Genomic DNA, 21,546 nt, shown 5'->3' with positions numbered 1-21,546 from the left:
GTGCCATGTGTACATGGCATTTTGCTGAAAACACTTTCCACCCATGACATAACCGTACATCATAGTGCGGGAAGGGGTTAAAATTGTAGATAATTGTACTAAAAACGGGATCCGATTCAGTCAAGAGAAAGACGAGAAAACTTTCCCAAACAAAACCATTGAAAAAGGTTTCCCTGCTTTGCGACCTAGGGCGTTTCTTGCCGCTGATTCCAACCGCATGACGGGTTGAAACATTGCTGTTTTCTTATGATGTTTGACGAATAAATACAACTTTTTGGATGTCATTGGAGATGTGAGCTGTTGTCTGAACACTGGCGGAAGTATTGTAGTCGACCGGCTTTAAGGCGCAGATTTTGTTGTTCCATTCAACTGAATGGGGTTGTTTCTGCAGCAAGCACAAAATCTGCAACGTGTGCACGATCCTTACAATGTAACTGAAGTCAACAGCACAGAGACTTCTATTTAAATGGACACCAACTTTTCAAACGCCATATGCTAATCTAATAGTATACCTGTGATATATGCACTTTGTATTTTACTTACGGTTACAATTTCGTGGTTTTCTCCATGTAAATTATATGTCATGCAAAATCTGCCTCTAGTTACAGAGCAGAGGATATGGCCTGCAGAAAGCGGGGGGGTGTGTCTCTCTTCACTGCCTGCCAATAGAAGTCTATGAAGAGGGGGGAGCAGGAGGAGGGAGCAAAGAGAGGAGACACAAACACTGCCCATAGAAGAGGGAGAGGGCAGCAGGGGGAGAAGAACGCAGGCACAAACACGCTGCCCACACAAGTCTATGGAGAGGGAAGGGAGAGCAGAGTGACAGAGACACAGACAGACGTGCTCCAGCTTCTTGTTAAGTGCTAACACTTACCAGGCACACAAACGTACTTTTGCGGCCGCAATTCCCCCGAAAATCCATGGGAGAATTGCGGCCCCATTCATTTCTATGGGCCCATGTACACGACAGTGGTTTCCACGGTCCGTGCATGGCCCAGGAGCCTGGACCGCAGAAAGAACGGACATGTCTTATTACGCCAATGTTCTGCGGTCCAGGCTCATAGAAAATAATGGACGCGGCCATGTGCACGGCCCACGATTTGCGGGGGGCTCGCAGGTGACACTCTGCTGCCGGCCGTCCCGAAAATCACGGCCGTGCACATGACTACGGTCGTGTGCATGAGGCCTTACTGTCTCATCCCAGTGCTGGATTCTCAGCTACACTGCTCTTTACTGCTGTATAATGTCCTCTATGCTGCTGCAGCTTTTTATTTTTTTGTGATGGATAGAGATAGGAGAGCAGGACATCATAGCAGTTAGGCTACGCATACTAGCTGAGACGACTGAGAATTAGATATAGAGCCTGCAGAGGGGAAAACTAAAAAGAAGATTACAAGTCATAATGTCCAGATAGTGTTATTCCTCATGTACCCGCACATGACAGCTTATTCTGAAAACCTAATATACAAAAAGCGACCACTCAGATAAGTATGCACACCCGTGTGCATACTTCTTTTCTGAGTGGTCTATTTTGGATAGCAAGCTGTGTTGTTGACGGTTGTGTTGCACCCCATTTATTATGTTGTTTAGCGGTGCCTGCTCCTTCCCTATAGTTTACTAGCTTATTCTGAAAAGTCATCTGAAAACGAAGGTACGCTTTTAATGGCATTTTTTTTTGTTTCGTAGCAAAAGTTCTTTTCAATCCACACTCATTTCACAATTCTATTCAATAGTGAAAGTAATATTCAAATTGAAGCGAATGGGGCTGAGCTGCAACAACAGACACAGCCCATGAACAAGAGTAGCGCTGTTACTGGGAAGAGAGAGCAGATTATTTTTTCTAAATCTGGACAAACACTTAAAGGGAACCACTGGGTTTACATAAAAATATAATCTTAGTGAATGCATAATCAATTTACCTGGTGCCCTTCTTTTCGCTTATTGTGCCGCCGATCCCGATCTTCTTTCATCCAAGATGGCAGCATCGTTTCTCAGACTACCCACTGCACACTGTGCTTCTGTAGTCTGTCACCCTACCCTGCTCTCCGATTAGCCCGCTCTGCTACATGAGCAGCTGATCGGGTAGCAAGAGAGAGTGTGTCTCAGACTACAGAAGCACAGTGTGCATCGGCTAGTTTGAGAAGCGCTTGCGGCTGAAAAGGTGGGCACCAGATAATTAACTGGATGGTCGTTTTAAGTTTCAGAAAAAAATAATACAATTTAAAAACATCTGAAATCTTACAATTGTATACAATTTATATCATGTAAAATCATACCTTGGAACTATTAATATTTGTTTTCAGTCTATGCTCAGACCTACAAGTGCAGTAAAACAATTCAGTCATCATGGTATGAAATTATTTAATTAATCAAGGCAAGTACACACTAGTTGGCACAGAAGAAGTTAAATACTGTATGGATGAATGTATCAGTGACAGCACTTCAACTGGATTTATAGAGGCGGCGTGCAGAATTTTTGGACTCCTTGGGAGAAAAAAAACAAAACAAACAGGGTTCTTGGTGGATGCCAAAATTTACATTAATCGAATCAATGTACACAACAATATAGGGTACACAGAGGCATTCGGCAGTACATGGACTGCCATACTTCTAGGAGAGAATACCTCCTGCTACATGCCACAATTTTTCTGTCCATGTGCTCTGTATGACAATTGGTGAAACACAGAGGTACAGCAGAGCCAATAAAATTCTATGGTCACTATATTTGGGATCCATGTGATATAAATCTCAAATTCGGTCATATGCATGAGTCCTAAAGGTGGAGACACACATAGTGAACGAGCTTGTTTGCAGGTTTAGTGCAAATTGGTGTGTTTTTTGCAGTTTAAACTGTTCATTTTTACCGTAGAAACAAATGGACATCATCATTTAAAAGACGTACCAATTTGAGCTAAAACTGTCTGTAGGCTTGCCCTTGGGGTCCGGCCGCTATGTTTGTCTCTACTCTAATTGTAAATCCAGTGCCTTCCTTGTCACCCACATAATCTATACTCTACCCTTGCTGCTAGTATACCAGGCATTTCCAGAGAATACTTTAATCATATCATGAAAAATGCTTGGCCTAGCTAAACATCTAGATATAAGCATCAATATTACAGTGGTTGTTCATGCAGGACTTCAGTCCCATCTTCTCAGAGATAAATATGTTGCTTAAAAAAAACTAAGCGCACAAGTATAACTGCGTAACTGTGCAGCATACCCGATCTCCTCTATTCTATAGTCGCAATAAAAAAACACTATTTTAATACCATTTTGTTCGCAAAAGGACTCCAATACACAATACTCTGTGTAAATCAGTAGGGAAATACTTGCACTGCGTCTGGAGGGGTTTGGCTCTTAAAGATGGATTAGTACAAGATGGCTAACACTCCAGGATATGGCAGCCATACTGATCTCACGTTCACGCCGTGTGGGTATCGCTTTCGTCACTCGCATTAGAACTGGCTTTTGCAACATGGCTGACACCGGGTACAGAGTCCTCATGAACATCCTCATCATCTGATTGGATAATGGGCGACTCTCCACCGTCTTCACTGTTTTCCTGGCTGGCTGAATCAGTGCAGGTAGAGGACAAGGATGAAAGTTTTTGTCTGAGTTCTGCTTGGCTGGGAACCTGAAGCGTTATTTCAGTTCGACAACTGTCAAAGTCGGGGCCTTTAGCATTCAACATGAGGAGGGAACACAAAGAAAAAAACAGTAATAAGGTATGAGGTCTGCTTTCAGGCAATGAAGAGCACATATAAAGACCATGGGTTAGATGTATTAAAACTGATGCAAAGGAAAAGTGGAGCTCATATCAACCAATCACATTCTAGATCTAATTTTTTAGAGGACCTTTTTAAAATAAAATATCTGATTAGTAGCTATATACACTACACCTCCACTTTTCCTGTACACCAGTTTTGATAAATCTGCTCCAGTGAGTGAGTATAGGCGGATTTTGTTAAGGATTTGATGCAGATCTCCCCCTTTTGCATTGCAAAGTGTAACATCTGCAATGAAAATCCGCAATGTGTGAACTCAGCCTTCGGGTGCAGTCATACGCGGCAGATTTTGTTGCAGAAATTTCTTCAATTGAAAATAATTTCCATGAATTTTAATGAGGTGGTTTCTGTAGGTGTTTGGATTTCCGCCGCGTGTAACTGCACCCTTAGACTGAGTTCACACGGGGCGGATACGCTGCGTAAAAGATACACAGCATATCCACCTTGGTGGCTGCAGGGAATTCCGGTCAAAAAACCGCACCAAATTGTGGTGCAGTTTTTTGCCCAGAAAGTCCACTGTGGAAAACTGTAAAATCAGCTGGCCTGCCCTTTCATCCCATGTGATCGCCGCTACAGCCCGTGATTGGCTGCAGTGGCGGTCACATTGGATGAAACGTTATCTCAGGAGGCTTGCCTGAGGAATGTCAGAGGTAAGTAGGTGGTTTCTTTTTTCTGAGTTGCGATATTTGCAGCGTTTGTTGCGGGTTTTAGATCCCCATTGAATTCAATGGGGAAAACCTGCAGCAAAATAGCGGTGATTGCGCAAACACAATTGACATGATGTGGCTTAAAAAAGCCGCACCGCAAGTCAATTTGTGTGGGGAATCTCCGCATATCAGGTACGCAGTGTGTGGATGAGATTTCTTGAAATCTCATCCACACCTCTGCTACTATATTATGCTGCGGATTTTCCGCAGCAAAATACGTTGCGGGAAATCCACAGTATTTATGCTACATGTGGACTGTTCCTTATTATTACGGTGTAATAAACATGATTTAGAAATACACCCAGAAGCCAGTTTACACTCACATACTCTGGCAGATGTACTAATGTGTCTGTAGCTCGAATGTGTCATTAATTGTGGCAAAATCCTGCGCAGTTTGGTGCATTTCTTGTTAAACCAGATGTTTACGCTTCACTAAACACTTTTTAAAAGTGGCCCAAAATTCTGGTCAAAGGTGGGGTAAGAATGAGAAAAGTGTTAAGCAGATAAAAGTAAGATGCGCCAAATTTATCATACGTTATTCACCACTCTTATGAATTTGGTGCATCATGTTAAGTAGTGGGCTCATTGACTAATCATACAGGGCTATTAACTGGTGGGGCTCACACAAACCCTAATGGCTAAGGTACACCACAGAGCAAGTTGGGGTGGAGAAGCACAGGAGCATGTCTGTGGAGTAAGTGCAATGAGTAACTAATTATCCAGTTCAGGATCGGGCTATTTTGAGCCTTCAGGACCAGACACCGTTTAGCCATTTTTAGCACGCGTTCGTTAAATAGCTATAACTTGTTGGGCTAACTACGTGATTTTTGCGATGTTTTTTTTCCGTAGACAATGCAGGTTTCTTTTTTTATCGTTTTTATACACACCCTTTTTGCGATTTTAGAATTTTTATTCTTATAGTTTGAAAATAATAGTAAAAAAATAAGCTTTTTTAAGTTTCAGCTAACATAGTTTTACCCTAAAATAGACCTTTTACTTGTGATAGTCATTGTCTACCGTAAATTTTAAGATATTACATGTCTATATTAGTGTAATTGGGTCCGGGCTAGCGTTAAGACAATGATTGGCGGGAGGGGAACGTTTTTTTGGGATGGGTATTTATTTTTATTTTTTTTGAACTTTATTTTACTTTTATTTTTTTATTACTATGGTCTGTCCCTCAAAGGTCAAAAAAGACCTTTGGGGAACTTTATAGATATTTTTTCTTTTTTTTACACCAGGCTTTTCCCCTGTCACTGGGGCTGCACAGCAGCCCCAGTGACAGGGGAAATCAGCCCTCTTATAGTGACTATTGTCACTAATAGGGCTGTGCTGGGTCTAGTTAGACCCAGCAGCAGTCTGTCACTAACAGCACCCGGCGATCATGTGACCAGTCACATGAACATCGGGAGCAATAGAGAAAGCGGCGCGGCTGCTGCCTCTATTCCTATACACAGCACGCATTGAGCGCTGTGTACAAGTGATCAGAGAAGACAGAAGCAGCGAAAGCTGCTTCTATCCTCTCCTCAGGGTCACCGGCAGTCACTGACAGCCGGAGACCCGACATTCGCTCAGGCAGCAAGTTAAAACCAGAGCCGTAAAAAATCTATGGCTCGGGTTTTAAGTACCCTGACCGCTGGCCGTAAAAATACAGCCAGCGGTCGGGAACCAGTTATATATGTAAACACACACGATATAAAAAGTCTACACACCCCTGTTAAAATGGCAGGTTTGATGAATCATTTCAGAACTTTTCCACCTTTAATGTGACCCATAATCTGTACAATTCCATTAAAAAACAAACAAATCATTTAGAGGGGAAAACTAAAAATAACAAAACTACAATAATGTGGTTGCATAAGTGTGAACACCCTCTTATAATTGGGGATGTGGTTGTGTTCAGAATTAGCCAATCACAATGAAACTCATGTTAAATAGTTGTCAGTACACAGCTGCCATTATTTAAAGTGATTCTGAGTAACCCCATATAAAGTTCAGCTGTTCTATTAGGATTTCCCTGACATTTTCTTTGTTGCATGTGACAGCAAAAAAGCCATGATCCGTAAAGAGCTTACAACACATCAAAGGGATCTGATTGTTGAAAAGCATCAGTCAGGAGAAGGGTACCAAAGAATTTCCAAGGCATTAGATATACCATGGAACACAGTGAAGACGTCATCAAGAAGTGGATTACATTTGGCACAACAGTGACATTACCAAGAACAGGACGTCCCTCAAAACTTGACGAAAAGACAAGACGAAAATTGGTCCGGGGGGCTACCAAGAGGTCTACAGCAACATTAAAGGAGCTGCAGGACATTCTGGCAGGTACTGGTTGTGTAGTGCATGTGACAACAATCTCCCGTATTCATTTATATGTCTGGGCTGTGGGGTAGGATGGCAAGACGGAAGCCTTTTCTAACAAAGAAAAACATCCAAGCCCGGCTATGTTTTGCAAAGACCTACATCAAGTCTGCCAAAAGCTTGTGGGAAAACGTGTTCTGGTCTGATGAGACCAAGGTTGAACTTTTTGGCCATAACTCCATAAGGTATGTTTGTCGCAAAGCCAACACTGCACATTACCAAAAGAACACCATACCCACAGTAAAGCATGGTGGAGGCAGCATTATGCTTTGGAGCTGTTTTTCTGCAGCTGGAACTGGGGCTTTAGTCAAGGTGAAGGGAATTATGAACAGCTCCAAATATCAGTCAATATTGGTACAAAACCTGCAGCCTCTGCTAAAAAGCTGAAGATGAAGAGGAATTTCACCTTTCAGCACGACAACGACCCAAAGCATACCCCCAAATCAACAAAATAATGGCTTCACCAGAAGAAGATCAAAGTTATGGAATTGCCCAGCCAGAGCCCAGACCTGAATCCCATTGAAAATCTGTGGGGTGACCTGAAGAGGGCTGTACACAAGAGATGCCTGCAATCTGACAGATTTGGAGCACTTTTGCAAGGAAGAGTGGGCAACAATTGCCAAGTCAAGATGTGCCATGCTGATAGACTTCTACCCAAAAAGACTGAATGCTGTCATAAAGTCAAAGTATTAGTTTATGGGTGTGCATATTTATGCAGCCACATTTTTGTTCTTTATTTTTATTTTTCCATCCTAAAAGATTTCAGTTTATTTTTCAATACAATTGTACAGATTATATATGTGAAATGAAAGGTGGAAAAACTTCTGAAATGATTAATCTTGGACTGATTTTGTAACATAGCAAAAACCTGGCATTTTAAAAGAGGCTCTGTCACCACATTATAAGTGTCCTATCTCCTATATATGGAGATCGGCGCTATAATGTAGGTGACAGTAATGCTTTTTATTTAATAAAACGATCTGTTTTCACCACTTTATTAGCGATTTTAGATTTATGCTAATGAGTCGCTTAATGCCCAACTGGGCGTATTTTTACTTTAGACCAAGTGGGCGTTATAAACTCCTCTGTACGCCGCTGACCAATCAGCGTCCAGCACTGCTCTCCATTCATTTACTCAGCGCATAGGGATCCTGCTAGATGCTTATGTGCTGTCTTATACTTACACATTAACAATACTGAAGTGTTTAGACAGTGAATAGACATTCCACGGAATGTCTATTCACAATCTCTGCACTTTGTTACTCTGTCTGTGGTAGTTACAGCAGAGGAAGCGTGATCTCGCGAGATCTCGCTGTAAATGACAGGTTACAACGAGATCACGCTTCCTCTGCTGTAACTACCACAGACAGAGTAACGAAGTGCAGAGATTGTGAATAGACATTCCGTGGAATGTCTATTCACTGTCTAAACACTTCAGTATTGTTAATGTGTAAGTATAAGACAGCACATAAGGATCTAGCAGGATCCCTATGCGCTGAGTAAATAAATGGAGAGGAGTGCAGGACGCTGATTGGTCAGCGTCATACACTCCTCTGTACAACGCCCACTTGGTCTAAAGTAAAAATACGCCCAGTTGGGCATTAAGCAACTCATTACTATAAATCTAAAATCGCTAATAAAGTTGTGAAAACAGATCGTTTTATTAAATAAAAAGCATTACTGTCACCTACATTATAGCGCCAATCTCCTTATATAGGAGATAGGCCACTTATAATGTGGTGACAAAGCCTCTTTAACAGAAGTGTGTAGACTTTTTTTACCACTGAGTTTATACACATACATTATATACACACACACACACACACACACACACACACACACACACACACACACACAGCAGAGAGTTTGTTTCTATATAGAAATTAATATAGATCATTCAGATGGCCGTAATCCATATTTTAGCAGTCTTATGACCTAAACTAACAGCATCATAGTGACTATACAGTACCTGCGGTCAGGCCAAGACTGCTGTTCGTTCAAGTCATTAGACCTGCCGTTGAGCCAGGACTTGCGGCCGTAATAAGACTGCTAAAATGTGGCCATCTTAATGAGACCATAGAGATAGATAGAAAGATAACTTAGATCGATTTTGACAAAATCATCTATATTACGGGGTGATACTGTGCATTTTTCGATACGGACAACTACACTATTCTATATAAAGCATGTGTATAATACAACATACATGAAAAAGTCAAGTAACGCGTTTAATACACTTTCGCATTAAACTTTTAATACAAATTTTTAACATCGATAAAGGGATTTTCCCATAATCATTATTTTATGACCTATCAACAGGATAGGTGATACATATCTCATCAGTGGTAGTCCGACCGCTGGGAGCCCCACCGATCACTAGAACGGGCTTACCTTGCAATTCCCGGGAGCCCCATAGGAACAGAGCGGTCGAACATGCTCGACTACCGCTCCATTCATTTCAGTGGGGCTGTCGAGCACTATCTTTGCTAACCTCATATTATGCACTAATTTTAGCTCCAGTATTGAGCTGCCAGTGCTATCGGCCTGAAGCAAATTTAGTCTTACGTGTAGAAATACGCATGAGACTGAATCCAAAGCATGCAGGAGGATGATGCCTATAGAGGCGTCATTGCGACCTCTGATTGCAGCAGTGTACTTCACACATACCTGTCCCTGGTAGAGCTCCTAACTCAGTTTGATCTACTCAAAAAGCAAAATCAAAAACTTTTGTCACTCGTGCCCTTAATTTTAATAATTAATACTTTTTTTCTTCATTTTTCAGCCACAATCGCAATATTCAAACTTTTTATTTAACACCTAGAAATCAATACACTCTCTTATTATAGTATGAAGAATAATAATAAAATTTAAAAAAAAAGCATAATCCTAGGCGACCAGCCATAAACCTGACAATATACTAAAAGTCTGCTTAGGCCTCATCTATGCATGGTCATTTTCACACACCGCTTTAGCCAGCATCATTGTAAGAACATCCAAAAGATCTAGCTGCAGTCCTCAATAATTCCACAGGGTCCATGGGGCTAATGTTTAAGGCCTCATGCACACGACCGTAGCCATGTGCACTGCGAAGTTACTGCTCACCTGGACGTGCATGTACGCCAAGGTGCGGGAAGAGGTTAATACCTCCTCCAACCGACCCACAACTATTTTCTGTGACATGGACGAATTTCACCTGGCAGAATCTGTGTTATATCAAATTAGATTTCACTAGATTTAGTCTCCCTAGCAATGGCGCGCTAGAAAAAATGGAGACCGTTGTTCTCAGGAATTATAGCGATGACTTAAATGGGGCAAAAAGGACATATTTGGTATCGCTATACATGAGCAAGTGCAGGGATTAGTTTGTGACACAAATTGGCCTGGTTAAACTATGTTACAGGGGTTGTCCAGGATTTCAAAATTGGTGGCCTATCCTTAGTATTGTCCATAAATATGAGATCAGTGGGGGTCTGACTTTCGGCACCCTCGCTGATCAGCGGTTTGAAGTGGCCACAGCGCGTTCAAGTAAATAGGACAGTGCTGCAATACCTCGCACAACCGATACGAAAGCAACGGCGTGTGCAAGTACGAACATAAATGGAGCCGATGTAAATGATGAAGTAGCTGCAGAGCTCGTACAAGCACCATGGCCCCTTCTAACAGCTGATCGGCAGGTGCAGAGTTGTACCACTACCAATCTAATATTAATAGCCCACCTTAACAAAAGGTCATCACTTTCACAATCCCAGAAGAACGAAGGAAATATTCATTTTTTTAGACCTATTTTACCCTACATAAAATATTTTCATTATGTATGTATTGGTACCACATTAAAGCCCCATCTGTGCCCCCCAAAAAAATATATTTGGCCAAAGAATAAAATAATCAAAAAAAATATTCACTGCTACATTTCAAAAAGGGAAATTTTGCTGTGGACAATTCAGGCTTCGGAAGGTCTTAGTCTTGAAAGGGTTAAAATGTTCAGTTCTTTTGTTCCCTGGGAGATGAGTGTCATTTGAGGTGTTTAGCAGCAGTTTATCCACCTCTCCCTATAGTAATAAACCTCCATTCTCAGGCAATCTAAACTTGCATGTTTATTGGGAAGATCGTTCCATAAATGCACGGCCGGTTTGAGAGACAACATTCTGCATACCTGGAAGATATAATCTGTAAAACTAGTTCTAAATACACAATCTTAGAGAGTTACAGAGGATATGAAATGTGCCAGTACCTATCATGGGAGAAAGTATGCCGTTGTCCTCTCCTCCTGAATTTAAGAAGACGTCTAGTGCTTCCTGATCAGACATGTCCATCAAGTCCATTTGCTCCAACATGTCGACGTTGACCTCCATAGAAGACATACTTCCTATTGGTTCTTTAATAAAACAACAAGATTATACTGCATGTATGGACTTGTGTGAAGAGCAATCACTCTTTTAAATCACATCAAATTAGACATCATGTTTCATTATTTCCAGCATATTGAAAAACCTTTGCTTTAAAGGGAACCGGTCAGCAGTTTTGAGCCATCAAACCTACTGACAGCGCTATATACAGGTTGGGGGAGTGTAGTGTAACCGTAACAAGGGCCGGGTGCTGACGCTGCAAATATGGACAGTGATGTAAGGAGGAGAGAAGAAGTCCCAGGCAGAGCGCTAGAAGCGGCTCTGCTTCGGGACTCCGTCTCTGGGATAGCCCCTGACATCACTGTCCATATATGGACAGTGTTGTCAGGAGCAGAGCAGTGTCCCAGGCAATGGCGTAGCTATAGGGGTCGCAACGGTCCCCATTGCCACACAGCGCTGACCGCGGGCGTCCCTCTTCCAACTGAATCTGCGTCCGCAGGACGTACATTCAGTTAGGTACAATGCTGGAACCCCGCTTCAGGTATCACTGTGCCGCGAGCAGCTCGGCGCAGGCAGGTGCGATGTTGTGACGTCATCGCACTGAGTCACTCACAGCACAGTGCAGAGGAGGAGAAGGATCTCCACCCGTCGTGGGAGCAGGGATAGGTAAGAAAAATAATAACATAATTACTATTAGGTACATACATATGGGGGGGCATTATACTGGGTATGGGAGGGGGGCTCATGGCAGTATGGGACAGCTATGGGGGGGGGATTATACTGTATGGGGCATTATACTGTATGGAGCAGCTATGGGGGGCATTATACTGTATGGGGAAGCTATGGGGGGCATTTTACTGTATGGGGCATTATACTGTATGTGGCAGCTATGAAGGGCATTATACTGTATGGGGGGCATTATACTGTATGTGGCATTAGTGTATGGAGCAATATACTGTATGGGCAGCTATGGGGGGCATTATACTGTGGTGGTCAGCTATGGGGGCATTAAACTGTGTGGGGGCAGCTATCGTTCGCATTATACTGTATTGGTCAGCTATGGGGAGCATTATACTGTGGTGGTCAGCTATGGGGTGGCATTATACTGCATGGTGGCAGCTATGGGGGGCATTATACTGTGAGGGCAGCTATGGGGGCATTATACTGTGGGGGCATTCATGGGGTCTGTCAGGCAAGGCTGCTGGGCATATGCGTGCACAGGGGTCTGGTGGTATTGGGGAGGAGTAGGGGGCCCAAGCTGAATTCCTGCTCCTAGGCCCATGAGCCTTTAGCTACGCCCCTGGTCCTTGGCAGATTGCTAGTAGTGCTCTGCCCGGGACTATGGCTCTGGGGTTGTGCCTGACAACACTGTCCATATATGGACAGTGACGTCAGGGGCTTCTCCTGAAGCGGAATCCCCAGTCAGAGCGTCGGCAATGCTCTGGCTGGGGATTCCACTCCTAGAGGGAACCCAAAGGCGCTACCTACAGGGAGGGGGGCTGTGTGGCACTACCAGGGAGGAGGGGGCTGTGTGGCACTACCAGGAAGGAGGGGGCTGTGTGGCACTACCAGGAAGGAGGGGGCTGTGTGGCACTACCAGGAAGGAGGGGGCTGTGTGGCACTAACAGGAAGGAGGGGGCTGTGTGGCACTAACAGGGAGGAGGGGGCTGTGTGGCACTAACAGGGAGGAGGGGGCTGTGTGGCACTACCAGGGAGGAGAGGGGCTGTGTGGCACTACCTGGGAGAGAGGGCGGGGCTGTGTGGCACTACCTGGGAGGGGGAGCTGTGTGGCACTATCAGAGGGCACTAAATTTATGGGGATACAAGCTGGGGGCCCAACTTCTATATGGGGGCATAAACAGGGTCTAACATCTATATGTGGGCACAAAGTGACGTTTTCTGCCATTTTACTGCAGTCGTGAGTTCCCCCGCAAAGGGGCCTACTAAGTCTGTGTCGCCCAAGGGCCCATATAAACCTGGAGTCGGCCCTGACCGTAACTATGTTGTCAGTTATGCAATAAACATGAAGAGGCCCACACTCTGTGGCACTTGCAACGCTGCACCACAGACATAAATGGAGATTTCTCAGTCATGTAACGTGCACTACCAGCAACATAGGTATGGTTACGCTGTATTTCCCAACCTGTAAATAGCCCAGTCAGCAGTTTTGAAGACTCAAAACTGTTGACAGGTTCCCTTTAAATAAAGAATAAAAAAAAAAATATGTCTTGCCATTATCTCATGGAGAGACACAATATATTAAACAATGACATGATATATATATATATATATATATATATATATATATAAAAATTCTATATAGCGTTGCCACTTGCCTCGTCTCTCTGCTATTTGCAGGTATCCAGTAGAGAGGTATTGCTCCATGTCCAGCTGGAAAGCCTCTTCAAAGAACTTTTGTCGTTCCTTTAGCTTCATCTGCTGGGCATACTCCATGTCCAAGACCCTCTGAGTGTGTTCTGAATCCAGATCAGCTATGGGGCAAAAGGAGAAAGAAGAAATCCACATGAGATTCTACGACAGATCATAAACTGGAATTTCTAACACAACATAAGGTGCCATCATGATCATTCAAACACACTAGGTAGCACTTCTGTGAGTATTTGTGGGTTTTATCATCTGCCCTCTAGTTTGCACACAAATATGGGGGAGACAACAGCTCCGAATTGTTTACTGCAACAAGCATTATTAACACTGTAGAACCCAAAAGTTACTAAGGTGAGCTAGCTTTAGGAGGATGAGGTTTCATTAACACCAAGTCACTTTAATGTAATGCAACATCTTCATGGATGAGAGGGAAGAGATCGGTGGGGGTCACAATGGCCAGATCCCACCATTCATAACACTTTTAAAGGGTAACTAAACATTCAACAAACTTCTGACAAGTCATAGTAACATGTCAGAAGTTTTGATTGGTGGGGGGTCTGAGCACTGAGACCCCCACCAATCACTAAAACAAAGCGGCAGAAGTTCTCGTGTGAGCGCTCAGCCGCTTAGTTTAGAGTTCTACTTTTTCCGGAAATCAATGTACCGGTGTACGGACTTAATAAAAAGTCTATGAGTCCGCACACCGCTACATCGGCTTTCCGGAAAAAGTCGAACAGAAACTAAAGCAGCTCAGTGCGCACATGAGCACTTCTGCCCACCAATCAAAACTTCTGACATGTTACCGTTTAAGACTTATCCGACTGACATGTCATGAGTTTTTTGTGTGAAAAATTCTTTAAGCCACTTATTTACTAAGCAGTAGCAGCACGTGAGCACTTTTTTTTTTTTAGACCAGGCACATGAAGATATGTTCTTATGTATAGATATGATATAAAGAGTTCCCTTAAAATATATCATAAAAACTGCCATAGAATTGTCCCATGCATGCTCCAGCCAACATTACAACAAATACATTGTACTTCTCCACCATGCAGTCAATGCTGCCCCCTATAATTAACAATGATTAATACTACGTCAATACCAACAAGGTTTTCTTCAACTGCATAAGAGAAAAGCAAGAATTGAATGCAAACAATGTAAAAAGTGCAGAAGAATTGTCATTATGTCCAGAAAATGAGATTCACCTAAACTGGAATGTAACTATGGTTGACTAAGAAATTAGAAAAGTTAGTTTGAAAGTTATTTATCCAAAGAATCAGACAATTAAAAGGGTTATCTCAAGACCAACATTTATCACCTATCCACAGGATCGGTGTACTCGGCTGTCTCCGTCGGTCCCATAGACTTCGAATGGAGTGGCAATGTGCATGCTCGACCACCACTCCATTCAAAGTCCTCCTTACTGCGGTCATGCATTGACAAGGAACGCGAGTAACGGGACCCCTATTCTGGTAATTGGTGGGGTTTTTTTTTTTAGACGTGCACATATTATTTGATGCCCCTCTTTTCTTTTTTTCTTTGATGCAATGTACATTTGAGGCATATTTTGCTGTGCTCCCATCATTTATCTTGAGGAACAGCTTTTTTTTTTTTGCCACGTCTTAATAAATTAGTAGCACCTTACTCCAGCATGTTTTAGATTAGACTGCCGTATGAGACGCAAGGTCGTAATAAATCCCTTCCCCCCGATGAGTTTCCCCTCCCTACTTGTAAGTTAGAGTTTAAAGAGGCTCTGTCACCAGATTTTGCAACCCTTATCTGCTATTGCAGCAGATAGGCGCTGCAATGTAGATTACAGTAACGTTTTTATTTTTAAAAAACGAGCATTTTTGGCCAAGTTATGACCATTTTTGTATTTATGCAAATGAGGCTTGCAAAAGAGACTTACCTGCAAACGCCGATGCTGCTGCAGAATCATCTGTACCCTCTGGTGCCGATGTGTCCTCGCTCGTCTGACACGATGCAGGACCTGTGAGTGACGTCACAGCGTGATCAGGCAGAAGCTGGGCGTTGTGAAGAGAAGTGGATGATACTTCTCGTCAGAACGCCCAGCTAGTAAAAGTAGTAAACACGCCCCGATGTACGCACATAATACACGCCCACTTGGACTTTTACTTTTCAACACGCCCAGTTGTACTTTTGCAAGCCTCATTTGCATAAATACAAAAATGGTCATAACTTGGCCAAAAATGCTTGTTTTTTAAAAATAAAAACGTTACTGTAATCTACATTGCAGCGCCGATCTGCTGCAATAGGAGATAGGAGTTGCAAAATCTGGTGACAGTCTCTTTAAAGAGTTCACATGTGACAAAGCGAATGGCCTTTTAACCTGCATATAATGCCACACTGACTTTCTTAATTGGTTTCCACGCAGGACAACAGATTTAAAAAGGAAGCGTAACCACTTTTTCCCCTATAATGAAAGCATATGAAAGTATATATATCCTCCTTTTTCTAATTTTACCAGGGGCCAGAGTGTAAAATATCACCAGAGCCAGTGTAGATCAGTGTCTGTGGGAAAAGCCAAAAATGTCTGGGTTGTCATTAGATTGGCTAATACGCAACACCCGACAAGATGGGCCAAGATTTCCTGTCCCGGGTGTCCTGGAGGAGGAATTGCACATGTGGCTGGACAATCTTTTAGCTAAATGGATTTAATTAGCTCCTGTACATACTGTATTTATAGGCTTATTCCATAAGGGCAAACTAATGACCACAGTAGGTCTGCAAAGATGGACATGAATATAATAAGCATTTTGTAGGAGAAGCTTGCACATCTGCAACTACATTTGATTAAAAAAATAAATTAAAAAAAAGGAAGAAACTTTGCCAATGGCCGTGGGTAAAACAAAATCCTACTGTTTGAAGCCTATAGCTCCTATAATACTACCCCCTTTGGCAGAGAGGCCATTATTATAGTAGCTATATATTCTTGTACATAGGAGCAGTATTATAGTAGTTATATTCTTGTACATAGGGGGGCAGCATTATAGTAGTTCTATTCTTTTACATAGGGGGCAGTATTATAGAGGTTATATTCTTGTACATAGGAGCAATATTAGAGAGGTTATATTCTTGTATATAGGAGGCAGTGTTATACATGTTATATTCTTGTATATAGGAGGCAGTATTATACAGGTTATATTCTTGTATATAGGAGGCAGTGTTATACATGTTATATTCTTGTATATAGGAGGCAGTATTATACAGGTTATATTCTTGTATATAGGAGGCAGTATTATGGAGGTTATAGTCTTGTATATAGGAGGCAGTATTACACAGGTTATATTCTTGTATATATATGAGGCAGTATTATAGTAGTTCTATTATTGTACATAGGGGGGCAGCATTATAGTAGTTCTATTCTTGTACATGGGGGGCAGCATTATAGTAGTGCTATTCTTGTACATAGGGGCAGTATTATGAATACATATGTAATCACAGGATATGAATGTATGTGTATAGGTTCAGACAGCACCAGATATGTGGAAGGATGGGGTTTTGCACGGATAGGGGCCCAACCCAAATAGGAGTATAAAAAAGTATCCGGCACACCAATTTTCAAACAAAGGTATTTTTATTTTGTTTTTAATGCCAGTGGCAGAGTGCGACGTTTCGGTCTAAGCGACCTTCATCAGGCAGGGAGCCGTGCTGGAAAACTGCATGGACGAGCGCTAGTGGTGCTATCAGCAGTTGTATTTTATAATCGCACCATTTTGGGGTACAAATAATTTATTGATTAACTTTTTTTAGTGGGGTACTGGGAAAAACACACAGAAATTTCGCCCTTTTTTGCATCTTAATTTTACGCCGTTTACCGTGTGGTATAAATAATAACTTTATTCAGCGGATCGTTAAGATTGCGGCGATACCAAATTTATATAGGTTTTTTTTTTACGTTTTCCTACTTTTACACAGTAAAAACACTTTTTTTTTTAAAAATTCTTTGTTTTTGTGTCGCCATATTTTAAGAGCCATAACTTTTATTTCTTGACAGATGCAGCTGTATGAGGGCTTTTTTTTTGCGGGACGACTTGGTAGTTTTTATCGGTACCATTTCGGAGTAGATGTGACTGATCATCCTAACTTCAAAAAAATTTGATAAAAAGTGAACAGAAAACAGCAATTCTGGCGGTTGTTAATGGCGTTCACCGTGCAGTTTAGATAATGTAATCGATTTAATACAACCATTGCCCTGCTACTGACAATAAGTGTGTGCGCGTGGTCAGCATAAGGTGATACGGTCGGCGTTGCACTAATGAGCAGCGGCGCAGGCACTGAAGGCAGAACATGGGGTGTTTTGCAGTGCGCCGCCATGATCTCTGCCTTCAGTGCCGGCACTCATTAGTGCAGCGCTGGCCGCATCACATCATACTACCACCTCTAACTACATTCATGTTTTACAATGCTGCTTGGTATCGAAATATATGAAATAACAGTCTTGAACCGTTTGAGAGTGCACAGTATCGAAGTTTCGATCCATTGTGCAACCCTACAATAAACTGACACTTCCTGTTCCGTAGAGATCTCTTCTCAGTAGTCATCTCATAATCACAGGCAGGTTTACAATGACAGGTAACACCTCTATATAGATAACAGGATGCAGAATTGACAATAGGTGATGGACACTGCTCCCCTCCTATTCTTTCTTCTACAGTGACCTCTACACAGGTCACAGAGCATGCCTAGAAAACTCTCCCATAGAAGTCAATGGGTCCACTCCTGTTCACAGGTTCCTATGGTCCATGTGGCTGATATATATGCACACACACACACACACACACACACACACACGTTCAAAAGTTTGGGGTCACCCAGACAATTTTGTGTTTTCCATGAAAACTCACACTTATATTTATCAAATGAGTTGCAAAATGACTAGAAAATATAGTCAATACATTGACAAGGTTAGAAATAATGATTTTTATTTGAAATAATAATTTTCTCCTTCAGACTTTGCTTTCGTCAAAGAATGCTCCATTTGCAGCAATTACAGCATTGGAGACCTTTGACATTCTAGCTGTTAATTTGCTGAGGTAATCGGGAGAAATTTCACCCCATGCTTCCAGAAGGCCCTCACACAAGTTGGATTGGCTTGATGGACACTTCTTGCGTACCATACGGTCAAGCTGCTCCCACAACAGCTCTATGGGGTTGAGATCTGGTGACTGCGCTGGCCACTCCAATACAGATAGAATACCAGCTGCCTGCTTCTTCCCTAAATAGTTCTTGCATAATTTGGAGGTGTGCTTTGGGTCATTGTCCTGTTGTAGGATGAAATTGGCTCCAATCAAGCGCTGTCCACAGGGTATGGCATGGCGTTGCAAAATGGAGTGATAGCCTTCCTTATTAAAAATCCCTTTTACCTTGTAAAAAAAATCTCCCACTTTACCAGCACCAAAGCAACCCCAGACCATCACATTACCTCCACCATGCTTGACAGATGGCATCAGGCACTCTTCCAGCATCTTTTCAGTTGTTCTGCGTCTCACAAAAGGTTCTTCTGTGTGATCCAAACACCTCAAACTTCGATTCATCTGTCCATAACACTTTTTTCCAATCTTCCTCTGTCCAATGTCTGTGTGCTTTTGCCCATATTAATCTTTTCCTTTTATTAGCCAGTCTCAGATATGGCTTTTTCTTTGTCACTTTGCCCTGAAGGCCAGCATCCCGGTGTCGCCTCTTCACTGTAGACGTGGACACTGGCGTTTTGCGGGTACTATTTAATGAAGCTGCCAGTTGAGGACATGTGAGGCGTCTATTTCTCAAACTAGAGACTCTAATGTACTTGTCTTGTTGCTCAGTTGTGCAGCGGGGCCTCCCACTTCTCTTTCTACTCTGGTTAGAGCCTGTTTGTGCTGTCCTCTGAAGGGAGTAGTACACACCGTTGTAGGATATCTTCAGTTTCTTGGCAATTTCTCGCATGGAATAGCCTTCATTTCTAAGAACAAGAATAGACTGTCCAGTTTCACATGAAAGCTCTCTTTTTCTAGCCATTTGGAGAGTTTAATCGAACCCACAAATGTAATGCTCCAGATTCTCAACTAGCTCAAAGGAAGGTCAGTTTTATAGCTCCTCTAAACAGCAAAACTGTTTACAGCGGTGCTAACATAATTGCACAAGAGTTTTCAAGTGTTTTCTAATCATCCATTAGCCTTCTAACAGTTAGCAAACACAATGTACCATTAGAACACTGGAGTGATGGTTGCTGGAAATGGGCCTCTATACACCTATGTAGATATTGCATTAAAAACCAGACGTTTTGCAGCTAGAATAGTCATTTAGCACATTAACAATGTATAGAGTGTATTTCTGATTAATTTAATGTTATCTTCATTGAAAAAAAACTGTGCTTTTCTTTCAAAAATAAAGACATTTCTAAGTGACCCTAAACTTTTGAACGGTAGTGTGTATATATATATATATATATATATACATACATATACACACACACACACACACTTCATATATTTCTAAATGAAGTAAAAAGCAGCTCAGTCAAGATGGCTGCCCCCATAATTCTGTAAAGTACATAGAATAAAAAAATATATACAATGAACAAAAAAATAATAATTTAGAAACAATTATGTTTCAGTATATGATTTTAATTAGGAAAAAATATGGTTACAAAGTTACATTGGCTACAAAGAGTATCTCTTGCACTGGACAACCAGGCAGGCGCATACATCACACGGACAGCCCACTGATTTAAAGAGGCTCTGTCACCAGATTTTGCAACCCCTATCTGCTATTGCAGCAGATAGGCGCTGCAATGTAGATTACAGTAACGTTTTTATTTTTAAAAAACGAGCATTTTTGGCCAAGTTATGACCATTTTTGTAGTTATGCAAATGAGGCTTGCAAAAGTCCAAGTGGGTGTGTTTAAAAGTAAAAGTCCAAGTGGGCGTGTATTATGTGCGTACATCGGGGCGTTTTTAATACTTTTACTAGCAGGGCGCTCTGAAGAGAAGTATCATCCACTTCTCTTCAGAACGCCCAGCTTCTGACAGTGCAGATCTGTGACGTCACTCACAGGTCCTGCATCGTGTCGGCCACATCGGCACCAGAGGCTACAGTTGATTCTGCAGCAGCATCAGCGTTTGCAGGTAAGTCGATCTTACCTGCAAACGCTGATGCTGCTGCAGAATCAACTGTAGCCTCTGGTGCCGATGTGGCCGACACGATGCAGGACCTGTGAGTGACGTCACAGATCTGCACTGTCAGAAGCTGGGCGTTCTGAAGAGAAGTGGATGATACTTCTCTTCAGAGCGCCCAGCTAGTAAAAGTATTAAAAACGCCCCGATGTACGCACATAATACACGCCCACTTGGACTTTTACTTTTAAACACACCCACTTGGACTTTTGCAAGCCTCATTTGCATAACTACAAAAATGGTCATAACTTGACCAAAAATGCTCGTTTTTTAAAAATAAAAACGTTACTGTAATCTACATTGCAGCGCCTATCTGCTGCAATAGCAGATAGGGGTTGCAAAATCTGGTGACAGAGCCTCTTTAAGTAAACTGTGTAATACCTCACTTCCCCTGCAGTGGCACTGCAGGAGAATTGAAAAATGTTCTGCTGGGTTTTTCCACAGATTACAGCTGATGGCATGACCCTTGTAACAAAAAAGGTCGCCTATAGAAGACAATCCTCACAAGTATTTGTATAAGGCATGCTTTACACACAACCAGTGATAGTGGTGGTAGTTTCTGCCCCACAAAGGCAAAGCCTTCTAAAGTTCTAGAGAAAAACCACCAAAAATACCACAATAAACACTGCAGCAAAACAAGCAAATGAATATACATGGAGCTACATGAGCTTTTCATGCAACTCTCACATGACAGATGTATCAATAAGAAAATCATAGACTGCATACAGTGGTGGCGAGTTGCATTTAACTATTAAATTGAATATTGTTCTGAATATAGGACGAT

The 21,546-nt window shown here is 42.2% G+C and overlaps 1 protein-coding gene across 3 annotated transcripts in view; it reads right to left on the bottom strand.

Annotated features, from left to right (window-relative positions):
• Positions 1–2,347: 2,347 nt before the first annotated feature.
• DTNBP1 (dystrobrevin binding protein 1) overlaps positions 2,348–21,546 on the bottom strand; it is a 110,113-nt gene continuing 90,914 nt past the window's right edge. For 2 of the 3 annotated variants that reach the window (XM_075826610.1, XM_075826611.1), the window contains 3 exons: positions 13,539–13,694; positions 11,088–11,231; positions 2,348–3,675 (listed from right to left, as the gene is read on the bottom strand). In XM_075826610.1, the coding sequence (XP_075682725.1) occupies positions 3,422–3,675; positions 11,088–11,231; positions 13,539–13,694 (554 nt within the window). In that variant the 3' untranslated portion in view covers positions 2,348–3,421. Of the gene's footprint in view, positions 3,676–10,924; positions 11,010–11,087; positions 11,232–13,538; positions 13,695–21,546 lie in introns of those variants that run through there. The other variant, XM_075826612.1, reaches the window with a different exon arrangement.

The sequence above is a fragment of the Rhinoderma darwinii genome, chromosome 5 (assembly GCF_050947455.1).
Source record: "Rhinoderma darwinii isolate aRhiDar2 chromosome 5, aRhiDar2.hap1, whole genome shotgun sequence".
Classification (NCBI taxonomy): domain Eukaryota; kingdom Metazoa; phylum Chordata; class Amphibia; order Anura; family Rhinodermatidae; genus Rhinoderma; species Rhinoderma darwinii.
The sequence above is the reverse complement of the archived record's forward strand: the minus strand, read 5'-3'. Positions and strand labels throughout refer to the sequence as shown.